At 45.4% G+C, this 17,278-nt stretch overlaps 2 protein-coding genes across 2 annotated transcripts; both read left to right on the forward strand.

Moving 5' to 3' along the window:
* Positions 1-4,006: 4,006 nt before the first annotated feature.
* LOC123402729 (pathogenesis-related thaumatin-like protein 3.5) lies at positions 4,007-5,675 on the forward strand. The gene is made up of 3 exons (XM_045096682.1): positions 4,007-4,433; positions 4,520-5,189; positions 5,289-5,675. Exons 1-3 carry the CDS (start codon positions 4,277-4,279, stop codon positions 5,419-5,421), a joined length of 960 nt encoding a protein of 319 aa, XP_044952617.1. The 5' UTR covers positions 4,007-4,276; the 3' UTR covers positions 5,422-5,675.
* Positions 5,676-9,330: 3,655 nt separating this feature from the next.
* Positions 9,331-10,391, forward strand: LOC123403177 (thiosulfate sulfurtransferase 18-like). Its single transcript, XM_045097132.1, has 4 exons — positions 9,331-9,680; positions 9,796-9,866; positions 9,937-9,990; positions 10,092-10,391. Exons 1-4 carry the CDS (start codon positions 9,497-9,499, stop codon positions 10,182-10,184), a joined length of 402 nt encoding a protein of 133 aa, XP_044953067.1. The 5' UTR covers positions 9,331-9,496; the 3' UTR covers positions 10,185-10,391.
* Positions 10,392-17,278: the final 6,887 nt, after the last annotated feature.

Consider the following 17,278-nt stretch of genomic DNA (forward strand, 5'->3'; position numbering starts at 1 on the left):
AGAATCTCATGTAGTTTCATTTTCTCTTGCTGTTTGAATGTTTTGAAGTGCTCGTGACCGTCGTTACACACATATTGCATTCATGCCATCATATCTTGCGGTGCTTGTATCTTTTGATCCGTAGCTCCATTGGAGATGTTCTTTATGTGTAGATTGCTTGCCTTGACGCCTAGAATCACGAGAACCTATTTGTTTTGCTGTTTAACTACTAATTAAATGTGTTAATTCAGATCTGGACAGAATTGTAAATTAACATGTGAGGTCGCCTCGGAGATGCTATATGTCATTTCCGACCTCATTTAAAATGCCTAGATAGGTAGTTTAATTTCCGCTTCACCTATTGCATGTTTGACAACATTAATATTGCCGTATAGATAACCGGGAGTGAACTAAATAATTCCTATGTGGAGTTTCGTCAATATGCAACTCGTTGCATATTGAACTTCAGTTAACGTGTAGTGTTTGATTGTGTGAATTGTCATGCCGTGAATTGCATGAATTCAGTAGCTCATGCATCATATGTGTCTTGCATCGTGTGGGGAATATCGTGTGTTGATGCTTGTTTTCGTTTCCCTTTGTCTCGATAGAGTTCCGCAAGCGTGTCGGATGTGAGGACCGTTCAACTACGTCGGTTCGTCTGCTTCACGGAGTCATTCTTCTTTCAAGCGGGATCTCACGCAAGATGATCATTTCCCCAGATACCATTACTATCATTGCCATGCTAGTCTTATCGCTTCTACCGATTATGTCTCGTTGCCTACCACCTGTTAAATATCAGCCTCTCAACAATGCCATGTTAACCATCAACCTGTTCTACCTAGCAAACCACTGATTGGCTATGTTACTGCTTGCGTAACCCTGTTGATAGTGTTGCTAGTTGCAAGTGCAGTTGCTTCCATGTGATAACATGGGTTCCTTCTTATATCACCATATTAAATGCTATTTAATTTAATGCACCTATATACTGGTAAAAGGTGGAAGGCTCGGCCTTTCTAGCCTGGTGTTTTGTTCCACCTTTGCCCCTCTTAGTTTCCGGCTACCGGTGTTATGTTCCATAAATGAGCGCTCCTAACACGATCGGGGTTGTTATGGGGACCCCCTTGATAATTCGTTTTAGATTAAAGCTGGTCTGGCAAGGCCCAACTTTGGTACTACATTTGCCTAATAACCTAATAATGCATAGGGACCTGCCGGCACCCGCGGACTATTTTAATCAACCCCCGGGCCAGTGCTCCTCATGAGTGTTGGTCCAAAACAGAGCACTGTGCGGGGCCACCGCGAGGTAACTCGAGGTTTGGCACTTGTACACGTCGCTTATCCGTCGTGTCCTGAGAACGAGGTACGCGACTCCTATCGGGATCGTCGACACGTCGGGCGGCCTTGCTGGATTAGTTTTACCTTTGACGAGATATCTTGTGCATCGGGATTCTGGTGATGCTTTGGGTAATCTCAGAGTTGAGGTTTTCCACTAGGGAATCCGACGAGATCGCGAGCTTCGTGATTGAGGATTTCTATGCGGCTTGTGGTAATTTGTGATGGCCTAGTTGGAGCACCCCTGCAGGGTTAAATCTATCGGAAAGCCGTGCACGCGGTTATGTGGCAACGTGGATACTTTGTTTAACACTGGTTCTAGATAACTTGAAGTTAACTTAATTAAAACATGCCAACCGCGTGCGTAACCGTGACTGTCTTTTTCGGAGTTCTTACTCCGATCGAGGACACGGTGGGGTTATGTCTGACGTAGGTAGGTGTTCAGGATCATTCACTAGATCAACAACAATTCACGTCCGCTATGCGTAGATCTTCCCCCTCTTATTTCTGGTACTCGTAAGTTAGCCACCAAATATATGCTTAGTCGCTGCTGCAACCTCACCACTTAACCATACCTCACCCATTAAGCTTTGCTAGTCTTGATACCTTTGGAAATGAGATTGCTGAGTCCCCTGTGGCTCACAGATTACTACAACACCAGTTGCAGGTATACGTAACGGTTACTTGACGCGAGCGCGTTGATTGTTCATTTGGAGTTGCTTCTCCTTCTTCTTCTTCATCGATCTAGGATGGGTTCCAGGCCGGCAGCCTGGGATAGCAAGGATGGACGTCGTTCTTCTTTTGTCGTTTGTTTTCGTCCGTAGTCGGACCCTGCTCTTACTCTTGATGATTATGTAATGTACTGATGTGACTCTGATGTAGCTTATGGCGAGTGTAAGCCAACTCTTTATATACCTCTTCTTTTCAGTACATGTACTTGTAACGATATCCATTCTTGCGGCACGACGAGATGCGCTTCTATCCCTGACGAGGCCCTCTTGCCAAATTGGGGATAGGGTCGCATCTTGGGCGTGATAGTTAGCCCCTAACGGAGGCAACGCCTGTCGGCTGCCGTCTCGACCACTTTGTCGTCCGCTTCGATGAGGCAGACGGCAAAGAAGCTACAATGCCGTCGTAGGCTGATGGAGAAATTTTGCCGACAGTGAGATTCTTTGCCATCTGTGATATACTCTTTGTCGTCCGTGATATACTATTTACCGTCTGTGATGGCAGACGGCAAAGAAGCTAATTCCTGTAGTGAACCCACACGCGTGCATGTGGACAAAACAGCTAACAGCCACACCGCATGCATGCATGTGGGTATCATTTTGGATTTTAGTTTCTAAAATGTTTTATCTTGTAAATGAAAAATCCGATTGAAGATCCGTTTTCATCATTAAATCCATCGCGACGAGATCTTTGAAATTAGATCTCATATCAATATATTTTGATGAAATTAATTTTTGGACAACAGTTTGCCATGATGTTACACTGTAGTTACCATGGTGTTTACAGTGAAATTACCATGATATGTTTCAGCTATTTTTTCTTCTTCATTTAAAATTAAATTTTAACATATTATAAAATGAGGAATTAAGAAACCAGACTTGCAATGAACCATAAACTAAAATTGCCATGATGAAAAAAAATTCATGGACAATTAATAAAAAAATCGTAAAAAGTAGTTACAAATATAGCAGTAGCTTTAAATTTAGAAGAAAAATAGGTAGAACATGTCATGACAACTTTAGTGTGAACATTATGACAACTATTATGTAAACATCATGGCAATTTTTGGTCAAAAAAAAATTCATCGATCATGGTCAAAATTCTAAAACTGCCATGATCTATAAACTAAATTTGTCATGATGGATTACTAAAAAATGGCATGATTCATGCATCAAATTTGCCGTGGTTGATTACTAAACATTACCATGGTCAATTAATAAAAATTGCGGTAATAAATAGTTGAAATATATCGATAGCTTTAAATCCAAAAGAAAAAAATAGATAAAACATGTCATGGCAACTATAGTGTAAACACTATGGCAACTACAGGGTGATATCATGGCAATTGTTGCCTGATTTTTTTCATTAAAACATATCACCATGTGATCTAGTTTTAAAGATCTCGCCAAGACGAATTTAATGATGAAAACGAATTTTTAATTGAATTTTTTAATTAGGAGATAAAACATTTTTAAGCCGAAAACTAAAAAAGATTCCTGTTAAGAAAAAAACAGACGTGTGAATGAAGTGGTTAAATACCCACACACCAGCCCAGTCCTACGTGATACGAAAAACTGTCACAAAATACCAAAATTAGTGCAAAATACAATCGGACGCATATCCATACGTGTGGGCGTTATCTTTTCCCATATTTAAACCTATCTTTATTCGAACAAGTGGATCCAAAATTTTGGGTAGGTCAAAAGCTGTTATATCCTTTTGGCTCTACAAACTGCACGCGGCCCTGGATTCAAATGATCATGGGTCTCGACAACACAAACAACTTACATGTTGAGCACTTTTCCGTTTAAAGCCCTCTTGAGAAGGTAAGTATGCGAGGCAAAAACTGATGCCAACATTAAGAAAGATGGCCACCTGCATGCGTGTAGCAGCAACAGGAATCTGAGGAAGGAGTACACAGCACAGCAGCAGCAGGCCAGCAGAACAGGTAAGGGGGAGACCAAGGAAGGGAAGAAAGGAATGAAAGCTTCTGAAGATTTCACCCAAGACCAAGACCCGAGGAAGGTAGCCTGGCACCTGCTAGCTAAGCTAGGCCCTCCATGGATCCCTGTCCCCGCCGGCGAAGCAATCCAGCAGCGAGGGAGGGTGCCCTCGATCTTCCTCCCCCCTCACGTATTCGTGTTCCTTTCTTCGTCCCCCTACTGTACTTCCCCTCCGTTGTTTATCTTTTCAATTCAAGCTGCGCCCGACATCGCCGGAGGCGCTCCGCCGATCGATGCTTCCCGCCATATTTATACCCGCGCGCGCGCGCCAAACGGCCATACCCACACCAATACTTCCAACTCCTCTTCTCCTTCTGCTTGGAGACGCCATGGGTTCCCCGTCGAGAGCCGCACTGGTGCTCGCTCTGCCTCTCCTTTGCTTCCTATCAGGTACGCATTCCATCGGTCGCCGCTGTCGAGCTTGCTTCCTTTCAGAATTTTGACATGTAGTGGTGCGTACGTTTGTGTCCACGCAGGCGCGACCATGCGTGCCGAGTCGGCCAGGAAGTTCACCATCATCAACAAGTGCGAGGCGACGGTGTGGCCGGCGGCGACGCCCGGGGACAGCTTCAACGGGGGCGGGTTCGAGCTCAAGACGGGGGAGTCATCCGTCTTCACGGTGCCGCAGGCGTGGTCGGGCCGCATCTGGGGCCGCACGGACTGCGCCTTCGACCAGGCCGGCACCGGCAAGTGCGGCACGGGCTCCTGCGGCGCGGCCCTCAAGTGCGGCGCGTCCGGCGACCCGCCGGCAAGCCTGGCCGAGTTCACGCTCGCCTCCCCGGACTTCTACGACGTGAGCCTCGTGGACGGCTTCAACCTGCCCATCACGGTCACCCCCGTGAACGGGCGCGGCAACTGCTCGGTGGCCGGGTGCGACGGCGACCTCCGGGACACCTGCCCCGCCGAGCTCTCCGTGAAGGGCCCCAGCGGCAAGACGGCGGCGTGCCGGAGCGCCTGCGACGTGTTCAACACCGACCAGTACTGCTGCCGCGGCAAGTTCGGGGGTCCCTCCACCTGCCCGCCCACGCCATACTCCAAGAAGTTCAAGGAGGCATGCCCGTCGGCATACAGCTACGCCTACGACGACCCCAGCAGCCTCTTCCAGTGCTCCGGCGCCGACTACATCATCACCTTCTGCGCAAACAGGTGACGCCATTAATAAAATTCCTGTCATCTTCACACTTAGTTTAGATTGCGAGATTCCATTTTCGGGTACCAATGCATACATTCTTGTCTTTCTACCAGGAAGCAATCGGTGTGCACGCACCACGACAACAAGCTCGAGTGCAGCGGCTCAAGCCGACGCCTGCCGATCATGTCCGCCATGACGCTGCTGGTGCTGCTCGTCAGCTTAGGGGCAATGCAGTTTGTCATGTGATTCAGGACAACAGAATTCAAGGTGGATCTCGGTTTATCTTTGGAGTTTGGAGAGGAAACGTTGGCGATGTTCCTTCTTTTATTACCTCTGTTTTCAATCGTCTGTCCTGGTGTGAATGGAGGCGCGGCCACAGCATGCAGTACACATTGTTCCTGTGAACTTTTTTTACTGAACCGGCTCTTGCCAAATGTAAATAGGGCGCAAATGTAAGTGTGACTCAAAATGTTCTTCCATGGAAATAAACAGTTTGATCACACAAGGCGGTAACAGAAACATAATGAGGGCATTGCATTATCACCAGCCTCAACTTCAAAAGGCAAAGTACTTTGTTATGAGATTTTTTTTTTTATTATTATGAGAAAGTTGGCTAAGTAAGAAATTTCTTTGATTTGATCACCAGCCTCAACTTCAAAAGGCAAAGTATTTGTTATGAGATTTTATTTTATTTTTTTGATAATGAGAAAATTGGCTAAGTAAGAAATTTCTTTGATTTGATTTGGTTGGGTTGTGTCAGGCCTGCAACGCCCAAGCAATATATGAGGAGCCCGATGACTATTTATAACCTTAGAGCATCTCCAACCGCAACGTAAAAAATATGCGTTCAATAAATGTTTTAACACGCAACTGTACTTTTTTAAAGCGTGGGGACTGGAGCATCTCCAACAGACACGCGCTAGTGTGACGTTCAATCCAACCCGATCCAAGGGCCCCACTTGCAACAGCTCAGAGTTTACTGCACGCGATAATGTTTTTAAGCGCGTGCCCAAAAAAATTTAACGGACGCACTGTTTTACAGCGTTTGTTGGAGTTGTCCGGCGCCCAAAAAACGAATCATTTAAAGTGTGGAGCAGTTTTTCGGCGTCTGTTGAAGATGCTGGTCTATGCAGTTCATGAATGAAAAATTAAAGAAGAAATGAGGGTCTTTATGGGATTTGAACCTGCTCTCCCAATTCACAAGAAGTGCGACTAGCCACTGTACTAGACTCTTGTTTGTGATGGATAAGTAGGGCGATTATTCTTTACGAAACAAGCCGTGTTTTCACTGTTTACTCTCCGTTTTATTTCCAATTTTTTTCTCCGTTTTCACTTTTTTCATTGTTTTTTCTCTTTCTTTTTTCTTTTTTTCTTTCTTTAGTTTTTCTTTTTCTTTTTTTACTTCTCCATTTTTTGTGGCACTTCCTTTCTTCAGTTGTATTTTTTCTTATCTTTATTTTTTTTCACTCTACATTTTCATATATATCAAAAATATCTTTATAATAAGTGATCAACATTTTCTGTATACACGCTCAACATTGCCTGAATGCTTATTTAATATTTTTTAACATTTTAATACTTCTTCAACATTTTCTAAATATTTTTAAACATTTTTCAAATACTTGTTCAACATGTGATAATTATTCAACATTTTCAAATACATGTTCAACATATTTTAAATACTTGTTCAACAGTTTTTAACACTTATTCAACCTTTTTCAAATATATTTTTAACATTTTTAATTCTTATTAAAAAATAGGTACTTGTTCAATATTTTTCAAATATTTGTTCACTTTTTAATACTTATTCAACAGTTTTCAAATATTTATTCATGATTTTATAAATTTTTAAATGCCTTCACTTTTAATTGACCTTCTTCTATAAAAGTGTATCCTTTATAAATACAGTTTTAAAGCATACACATTTTATAAATGCATTTTTCAAATACTTATTCATCATTTTTAAAATACTTATTCATCAATTTATAAATGTTTATTAAAAGAAAAAGAGGGCCAATTTCTAAAATGTTTAGTCCATACATGACCAATACAATGCCACGTCACCAAAATATGTATGGTAAAATGGGGGAGCAGATTTGGACCATAGATGGTACAGGAGATGGGACGACTGAATTTGGACCATAGATGGACCCCTTACGTTGATTGAGGATGATTTATAAATTTGAGATTTGGTATGTACAGTCTCCAGATATTCGAGCGTATTTTACCCTGTTGCATGAGATTGAGCAATAGTTACTCCCTCCATTTCAAATGAAATAAAGTTGAAGGTTTGTCTTAAATGAAACATTTTTAAGTTTGACTAATTCTATAAAAAATATTTAACATCTAAAGCGTCAAATTAGTTCCATGAGGTTATTTATAAAATATATTTATTTACTATATATATGTGATGTTGTAGATGTTGCAATATTTTTTTATAAAGTTGATCAAACTTAAACAAGTTTAACTTACAATAAACATGCTTAGCTAAGAGCATCTTCAATAGATGGTCCAAAACTTGACGGTCCAAAACTGTAGATGTAAAATTTGGACCGTCAAAAAGGTATGATTTGAAGCTTCGAATAAAAGCTCAACTCCAACAGATGGTCCAAATTGATGGTTCAAAAGAGCAACTCCAATAGATGGTCCAAAATGAAGATGTAAAATTTCTTAAAACGACAAACTACTAGTCCATTCAACATAGTTCAGACATCAAATTCAACATAGTTTCATACATGAACTTCAACTACTACTTCAAACTACTAGATAAACTACTCCTCATCGTCGGAGCTGCGGAATTGCTCCCAAAACTCCTCCTTATCCGTGTCGTCGCACCCCTCCTCCTCCTCCTCCGAGAAGTCTGCCCAGTCCTCCTCGGAAGAGGGCTCGATGGGGATCACCGTCGAGGGACCGGCCTCGTCCTCCTCCTTCTTCTGCTCCGCCTCACGCTTCCAGTAGTGCTCCAGCTCGGCCTGGACGTACTTCGGATGCTCCCGAGCAAACCTCGCCATCGCCTCCTCGTCGGTCTCGCCGGCATTGACGACAACCGATGGCTTCTTCGTCGTCTTCTTCTTCGTCGTAATCTCCTTCATCTTGATGCCTGCGGCACAAGCATCTCCGCTTCCACCCGACTCTACATCTCTGGGAAGTTGAGGTGCTCCCGAGGCCTCTCGGCATGCCACACCGTGGACGGGGCGGCGACGCACGGGGCGGCGGCGTGCGCTGCGGCGGGCCGGGGCGGGCGGGGGGCGACGTGGAAACAGCGGCGGGGGGCGGGGCGGGGCCGGATCTGATGCGGGCGGCGTGCGGTGGGGTGGCGACGGGTTGTGGGGGCGGCGGGGTGGCGTGCGGCGGGGCGGCGGGCGGTGGCTGGGCGGCGTGCGGCGGGGCGACGGCGGGTTGTGGGGGCGGCGGGGCGGCGGCGGACGGGCGGGAGGTCGCAAGCGGGCGGGTGGGAAAGGAAATGAAGTGGCGGTTGGGCGTTCGCGGGCGGCGGCTGGTTTTGGACCAGATGCATCTCGTGATGTAAATTTTCATCGTAAGGTGTTGCATTTTACATCACGAAGAGGCCGCGGTTCAAAACTTTTTACATGAACAGTCTGTTAAAGCTGCGTTTCTGATATCACACGATTTAAAAGTTAGTTGCTTTTACATTTGGATTATCTATTAGAGGTGCTCAAACAAATAATTTTGAAAGATGCCCCGGCTCATATCAAATACTCCCTCCGTCTTAAATTTTTTGTCTTACATTTGTTTAGATATGAATGTATTTAGTCATATTTTAGTATTTAGATATATTCATTTCTAAACAAACCTAAGACATTAATTTTGAGACGGAGGGAGTATGTAGGTACAGATTGTACTATGTGTTTTCTCTCTCGGGGATGAACAGTAATGCGTGTGGCCGTCTAAAGTCAGATGGTCTCTGCACGACAAAAGGAATAATTGTAAATTTCTTAGTCAGAGCAAACAAAAATGCAAATTTCTTAGGCATAAGAATTAAGAAAAGTCAACCCAATCCATCCTGGCAGCACATGCACATGCATGCATGTTGCTGTCGTTGCTGACAACTGAGGCTGGACAAATGCACATTCAGCTCTGTTTTCTTCTATACACCTGTGGCCAATTGGTAGTTAACTAAGCAAAAAATGACGACACAATGAACTAAGCTAAGCCGGGCGAAGACTTTCGACAATATGCTAATATCCCGATCAATCCTCTCCTGGCCCTGCCAATTTGCAATATAAAGGAGGATAATGAGGAGCAGGCTCGTTAATTCGGCAGGGCAAGATCATACACCATCTCCCAGTCATCGTCAGTAATGGCGTCTGCCGGAAAGGAGGAGCAGGTCAGCGCCACCCCGACCGTCGACGCCGGCCAAGCCCGCGCGCTCCTGAGCTCTGGCGGCCACGCCTACCTCGACGTGAGGTTGCCGGAAGACTTTGAGAACGACCACGCCGCCGGCGCCGTCAACGTCTCCTACTACCTCGCCGTCACTCCCCAGGGTCAGCTGCTTAATTAACCAGCCAATCCCTTGCCCTGATCAGCAAAATATTTAATTTTTCCTTAGATCCATCGCTGATACCAGTGTTTGTCCTCCTCCTTTCTGATCATCTCAAGGCAAGGAGAAGAACCCAAAATTCGTGGAGGAGGTAGGCGCGCTCTATGGGAAGGAACAACACTTGGTTGTGGTAATTAACAAACTCTGCTTACTAGACGTAATTACTTTTTGTGTTTTAATCCAATTTTATGCTTTTGTAGGGTTGCCGCACTGGCGTGCGATCCAAGCTTGCGACCGCAGACCTCGTAAACGCGGTAATCAAGACCCTACCTAAACGATCTAGCTTGAACTGCAAAAACGTCTTATGTTTAGTTTCAGAGATAGTATCTTACTTGTGATTTGGGCGTACGTGCAGGGGTACGAGAACGCGAGGAGCCTGCAAGGCGGCTACCTTGCCTTCCTCCAGAGCGCAGCGGCGGATCAGCAGCCCGCAGCTGAGCAGGAGTAAGCTTGAGCATGGCCGAGGAAGAGCGAGAGCTGGGAATGCTGTTCATCCTTGTGGAATAAGTTTGGGATCGCCCAGAACCTTTTTACGTTTGTTTACCATGTTCCCGAATCTCGATGACGTAAAGATATGAAAAATGATTGCAAACCATCTACGCATTTATCTGCGTCCGTTTGTGATTTATACTAATCTTAATATTCTTTTATAGTATTCTTATGCCACATAGGAAGGGGCTGGTGTGTGTGCATTAAGGAGTTCGCCCACACGCGTGTTTCGCGCACACCCATACACGGCTGTCAACCCAATTTGTGGTGGAACGGACGCTACGTCCACACGCTCGCATGCATGTCACTTTCATGTCTTCCTAGTATTACATGGCAATTGAATGAAACTGTCGTGACCGCATGCCTGTCAGTTGTCATGTCTTTCCAGTGTTACATCGCAACTGAGTGGAACTATGGAGCCCGCATACCTGTCAGTTGTCATGTCTTTCCCCCATGGCAACTGATTGGAACTGTCGTGCCCGCATGGCTGTCAGTTTCCATGTTTTCTCCATGACAACTGAGTGGAACTGCCGTGTCCGTTTGCCTGTCAATTGCCATGTCTTTCACATGGCAACCGAGTGAAACTGTCGTGCCCGCATGACTGTCAGTTGCCATGTCTTCCCAGTGTTACATGACAACTGAGTGGAATTGGCTGTGTCCGCATGCCTGTCAGTTGCCATGTCTTCCCCCATGGCAACTGATTGGAACTATCGTGCTCGCATGGTTGTGAGTTTCCATGTCTTTCCCATGGCAACTGAGTGGAACTGTCGTGTCCGTATGCCTGTCAATTGTTATGTCTTTCTCATGACAACTGAGTGAAATTGTCGTGCCCGCATGACTGTCAGCTGCCATGCCTTCCCAGTGTTACATGGCAACTGAGTGAAACTGATTGTGCCCGCATGCCTGTCAGTAGCCATGTCTTTTCAGTATTACATGGCAACTGAATGGAATTAGACGTGTCCGTATGCGTGTCATTTGTCATGCCTCCCAGTGTTACATGGAAACTGAGTGAAACTGTCACGCGGAAGCACGCGGGACCGCAAGGTGGCAGGTCGAATGTGTGGGTCACGAGGTAAGAGACCGAACGTGTGGATGTTAGCTGCTTTGCCCACACGCAAACGTGTGAACTGTTTTCTTTCCACATCACACGAAATGTGTGAACAACATCCCTTGACACCCACACGTATGGGCGTTATTAGCACCTAAAGATATTGGAGCCGTGTAAGTGTGGATGGGAATATGTCGCCATTTCAATGGGCCAGGGGTCGGGGGCATATATGTATATGTACGTGGATTTGCGTTTGAGGATGTATTTCACATTGTATTGTGTTGTTCCATTGATGATTGATTCTTGTCTTCCATCGTGCTTTTGTTCACCTTTAATTGGCCTGAACTAGTTTGTTCCTTCAGATTTTACTCTAGAATTTAGAGTCTACTTCAGTCTTTACTGTAAAAATTCAGAGTCCTCTCTAATGGGATCCTTTTCTTGTCTACATTTTAGACAAAAAAAAGAAGTGATACGCGGCTGGTGTGCCTGTTCAAATTTAGACCGGTCACACCAGCAGCGTAAGATGTATCGACTTGTAGTCGTGCGATCTCTTTTGCACTAGTGAAAAAAATGGCTAGTCATAATTTAATTGGTACGTGTCATTTTCAACGAACACATATAATGATTGCGTTGACATGTTTACTACTCCCTCCGTCCGAAAAAAGATGTCCACCCCTAGTTCATTTACAGTTTTGCAAAACGACCCTTCTAATCTTTAAACCGTTGCTAATCAGCCCCCTCTGCTTCTTCTTCCTTCCCCAGATTCACCCGTCGGCCTCCCGCACCGTGGTCGTCCGTCGTCCCATCCACCGTCAGTCCCAACGCTCTACGCTGGCGACACACAGGCCACTCAAGCTCCTGCTTCTTAGACTCCATCGGGGAAAAATTAGATCCCCGCCAGAGAGACCCTGGCCTGCCCGCTGACGTCGCCATCGCCGGCCACCAGATCCCCGAGGAGGATGAGGACGAGGGGTACGTGACGCCGACCCGCCCAGCCCCAGCAGCACGGCCGCGTTCCGGAGGAGGGAGGAATCCGAAGGGCTCGAGGAGGAGGAGCACTACGCCGACGAGCAAGACGAGCAGCATCACCTCCAACACCGGCGCCGCGTGCAGAAACAAGGAGCCTATTGGCCCGTCCGGAGCTGTGATTCTTTTTCTTCGGCCGACAAGCGCCTCGCCCCGGGCTATGCCGGCGCCCTGGTTATGCTCCTGCTGCTATATCGAAGGTCCTGGTCCTGATCCTGCTGTTGCATCGAAGGTCCTCGTCCTGATCCTGCTGCTTTTGATGCTCCTCCGCACGGAATGACCTGTGTTGTTGCATGTTGCCAGTGATATGTAATGCCTCCCTTTGTAAATTTGCACCTTCAGAATATTTCGCCTTGTATGAATTCCTGCACACCGAATCAGTAATGTTCTGAATCTATTACTGTTTAGTTATTTAGAGCTCTAAATCAGACAGAGGAGTTGTTCTGTTTTCGGCAGCCGACAGTAATGTTTTGTTTTGTTGCTCAGGCAATAACAATGAGCGACAAGATGCCAAATGAAGACAATAAATCAAACATTGAGTTGACAAGATGCCAAATGAGAAACTGAACTTGCTGTCAGGAAATGTGGCACCGAGGGGCAATAGAGAACTGTTTTTAGTGGGTTCGGGGGCAACGCAGCGTCTCTCAGATCTTTCAGGAGATTGGGGTGATTTTGCCCGCTTTCATCATGGGCGATGTAGCCATTGTTTTGTGCAAAGGAACCACATGGTTCCCATTCAAGACACTGAAGCATTCTGAATGTGTCTAGAGTAAGGTCGGTAAATTTGAGATGTTGTTGTTGTTGCTGCTGCTGTAGGTTTTTTTTTTGTGTCCCTAACCTTGAAGCCACCAGTAGTGCTGTGATAGTAACTGCAACTGCAGTGGGATGTTCGGTGTTGTTGTACGGTGGCCTGTGCATTCTGATGTGTGACAATTGTCTGTACTTACATGCTCCTTGATGAATCGATCTGACTCTAGTTCTTCATTTCTTTGCCTACCATTCTAGTTTTATTAATTGTGATGTGATTTGATCACAGCTGCTGAAGTGATCAACGGTTCCTCCATCCATCTCTGAAAAAATGAGTACAGTGACAGTGACACTCTCTGGCCCATGGAATCAGTCATTGTCTTAACTAGCACACTCTCTGGCCCATGGAATCACCAGCTTGGCTTCTCCATGGAGGAAAGTAAAGAACCACCTTGTTACTAAACCGCACGGCAACCCTGTGAATTTTTTCATGCAAAACTATGGAAAACCACTGGTGAAAAGAGTAGCATACTTGCACTGCAAATATACCAAGCTTTGTAGATCAACATCACACAAGTACTTTGATGTGAGGGGTTGTTTTTGGATTTTTTTGGTGCAGTTTTTTTCTAAATGGTGCAAGTCACTCGACATTTGAAATTTGACCAGTTTATGTTCCATAAAAAACTTTAGTTAACTCTTTAGCTATTGCTAATTCAGTTAACTCTTTAGCTATCGCCCGAATTTAGAGCTTTAAATTCTGAATTCCAAAACAAAGCACCGACATCAAGCTCTAAATTCAGTTAACTCTTTAACTATTGCTAATTTAGTTATTTTTTGGCCATAACAAACTTATCATCTGACCAGATTCATCTTTTTCCATTTATCATTGATTATAGATAGAAGCAGAGGAACGACTATGGATTTGAACTTGATGGCTGAAGAGGAGGAAGGAGCTCGAGAGGGTCTGTTAGAGCATATATCTCCATATGTGGTTTTGGTAATTGATGACAATTCCTATGGACTAATGATTGCCTTAAGTTATATTTATAGGATTTGTCCATAGGCACTTCTTGAAGTCCATCTGTTGGGTTCAAGGAGTTTATATGATGACCAAGGTGGTATTCAAGGTATTATCCAAAGAATGGTCATAGAGACACAAGGTTGATCAAGATCGTCATACAAAGAGTAAATCAAGATGATCAACACACAAAGCGTACAAGATGTACCGAGAGGGATCAAGTGATCCCATGGTATGGTAAGCATTGTCCAGTACGTATTTGTGTACTAACCCATTGTCTTTGTGAGAGTTCTATGTGGGGGTTAGGTGTGTTTCCATGGGCTTGCGTCTAGAGGAAGATCTCATACAACCCATGAAGGATGACGTCAAGTGGTGATCGTCATCAAGATTGCGGTGTGCAAGTTCAAGTGGATCAGCACGAAGATATCATGCTTGAAACTTGTCGTCCATTGTGGTGGCAATGGACTTGTGAAGATATGTTGAAGAGTGGCTCACCCATAGTGAGTATGGGGGAGCAATCAACTAGTCTTCATCAAGCCAATGCAATCAAGAAAGGTGGTCCATCTTGAGGAAGCCAAGATCATCATCATCTAGCTCTAGAGGACGAGGTGCAAGGTATAGGTTTGCCCTTGATAGGTTTTCTGTTTAGGATAGATTGTTGTACTGTCAATGGGGGCTCTCAAGTGAGTAGCTTGATCGTATCGTTCGTTGAGAGCTCAAACCATTTGCATCCTTACATCATACTTCTTGGTTCTTGTTTGGAGTTTCTCTTTGTGAGTTTTAGAGCTTATGGTCATTTTCATGACAAGCTCGAGTTCATCGAAAACGGAGTCCATATGCATCTACTATGATGTTTTCGATGTTGGAGTTTTTGCCGGTTCTTCATTCATAGAGGTCTCACATCTCTATATCATTGGCATTTTCATATCTGCATGGTCGTTGTTTGGATAGCTCTTGTCGTCCTGAATCCAACAAGCTTGGGTTTGCACGATTCGGAGCTCGTATGTGAAAGTTATGGTTGCTTCAGTGGCGAGCGATAGTACCGCTGGACCTAGCGGTAGTACCGCTCGCCCTAGCGGTAGTACCGCTAGAGCTGGTGGTAGTACCGCTCGCCCTAGCGGTAGTACCGCTAGAGCTGGCGGTAGTACCTCTGACCCAGCGGTAGTACCGCCCCTGGTCAGCGGTAGTACCGCTCCGGGACTTTAGTACCGTCATCTTTGCGGTTGTACTACGTCGGACTTTTTGCGAAGACTTTCTTGGCGGTGCTTGGCCCGGTAGTATCTTTGCGCTACCATGGGCTCAGCGGTAGTACCGCTGCAGCCAGCGCTAGTACCGCTGCAGGGTCAGCGGTAGTACCGCTGCAGCCAGTGGTAGTACCGCTGGAGGGTCAGCGGTAGTATCGCTGGAGCCAGTGGTAGTACCGCTGGACTCGGGCTGTAAGTGGGGGTAACGGTCTGATTCCTTCCCCCACTATATAAAGGGGGTCTTCTTCCCCCTTGGACTGATCCATCCGTTGAGCTCTTGTTCTACCTCCATTGGTGACATTCTTAGAGCTTGCTAACTCTCAATCCCTCCAATGATTCTTGCTTGTTCTTGAGGGAAAAGAGATCGGAGATCTAGATCCACATCTCCACCAATCACTTTCTCCTCTATGTGAGGGGAACCCCTTGGATCTAGATCTTGGAGTTCTTTGTGAGCTCCTTGTTCTTCCTCTCATATTTCTCCATAGCTTTCGTTGTTGTGGAGGGATTTGAGTGTGAGGGACTTGACCACTTCGTGTGTTCTTGCCATTGCATTAGTTGCATCGGTTTGAGTTCTCCACGGTGATACGTGGAAGTGAGAAGTTGAGAAGCTTATTACATTTGGTACTTAGTACCCTAGATATTGTTCTTCGTGGATGCTTTGGTGTCCTAGAAGCTTGGTGGTGTCTCGGAGCTCAATCATTGTGGTGTGAAGCTCCGGACAAGCGTCGGGGTCTCTAATTAGGTTGTGGAGATTGCCCCGAGCAATTTGTACGGGTACCGGTAACCGCCCCCAAGGGTTGCCATGTGTACGGGTTCGGTGACCGCCCCCAAGGTTTTCCATTTGTACGGGTTCGGTGACCGCCCTCAAGGGTCCCTTAGTGGAATCACGGCATCTTGCACTGTGCGAGGGCGTGAGGAGATTACGGTGGCCTTAGTGTCATCTTGGGGAGCATTGTGCCTCCACACCGCTCCAACGGAGATTAGCATCCGCAAGGGTGTGAACTTCGGGATACATCATCGTCTCCCCGTGCCTCGGTTATCTCTTACCCGAACCCTTTACTTATGTACTTTACTTTGTGATAGCCATATTGTTTATTGTCATATATCTTGCCATCACTTAGTTGTTTATCTTGCTTAGCATAAGTTGTTGGTGCACATAGGTGAGCCTAGTTGTTGTAGGTTTTGTGCTTGACAAATTAAACGTTAGTTTTATTCCGCATTTGTTCAAGCCTAAACCATAATTATTTTAAAGCGCCTATTCACCTCCCCCCCTCTAGGCGACATCCACGTCCTTTCAGGGTCATGCTATGGATTTGAACTTGATGGTTGAAGAGGAGGAAGGAGCTCGAGAGGGTCATGCTATTGATTTGAACTTGATGGATGAAGAGGAGGAAGGAGCTCGAGAGGCTCATGCTATTGATTTGAACTTGATTGCTGAAGAGGAGGAAGGAGCTCGATATGGTCATGCTATTGATTTGAACTTGATTGCTGAAGAGGAGGAAGGAGCTCGACATGGTCATGCTATTGATTTGAACTTGATTGCTGAAGAGGAGGAAGGAGCTCGACATGGTCATGCTATTGATTTGAAATTGATTGTTGAAGACGAGGAAGGAGCTCGACATGGTCATGCTATGGATACAAACTTGATGGCTGAAGAGGAGGAAGGAGCTCGACATGGTCATGCTATGGATACGAACTTGATGGCTGAAGAGGAGGAACAAGCTCGAGAGGAAGAAGCTTATGCACAAGGTAATGTAAAAAAGAAGGAGCTATCAAACAATGAGAGGTTTGGTGTTTACTTTGCTCTGCGAGTAATCGAGCTCTGAGATGGGGAGGTTCATCTATATGATAAGGTGCTCGTCGCAACGCTGATGAATGTATGTGTACGAACAGTTTCAAGAATATGGAATCTAGCGAAAGAACAACTTGACTTAGGCCAAGAAGTGAACGTTTCAAGCAAGAAGAAGGGG

Source organism: Hordeum vulgare, chromosome 6H (genome assembly GCF_904849725.1).
Source record: "Hordeum vulgare subsp. vulgare chromosome 6H, MorexV3_pseudomolecules_assembly, whole genome shotgun sequence".
NCBI lineage: Eukaryota > Viridiplantae > Streptophyta > Magnoliopsida > Poales > Poaceae > Hordeum > Hordeum vulgare.

Coding starts and splice junctions, on each gene's coding strand:
- LOC123402729 (XM_045096682.1), top strand. CDS start 4,277: ATGCTTCCCGCCATATTTATACCCGCGCGCGCGCGCCAAACGGCCATA. Junction 4,434..4,519: donor TCTCCTTTGCTTCCTATCAG/GTACGCATTCCA, acceptor GTGTCCACGCAG/GCGCGACCATGCGTGCCGAG. Junction 5,190..5,288: donor ATCACCTTCTGCGCAAACAG/GTGACGCCATTA, acceptor TCTTTCTACCAG/GAAGCAATCGGTGTGCACGC.
- LOC123403177 (XM_045097132.1), top strand. CDS start 9,497: ATGGCGTCTGCCGGAAAGGAGGAGCAGGTCAGCGCCACCCCGACCGTC. Junction 9,867..9,936: donor AGGAACAACACTTGGTTGTG/GTAATTAACAAA, acceptor ATGCTTTTGTAG/GGTTGCCGCACTGGCGTGCG. Junction 9,991..10,091: donor CCGCAGACCTCGTAAACGCG/GTAATCAAGACC, acceptor GCGTACGTGCAG/GGGTACGAGAACGCGAGGAG.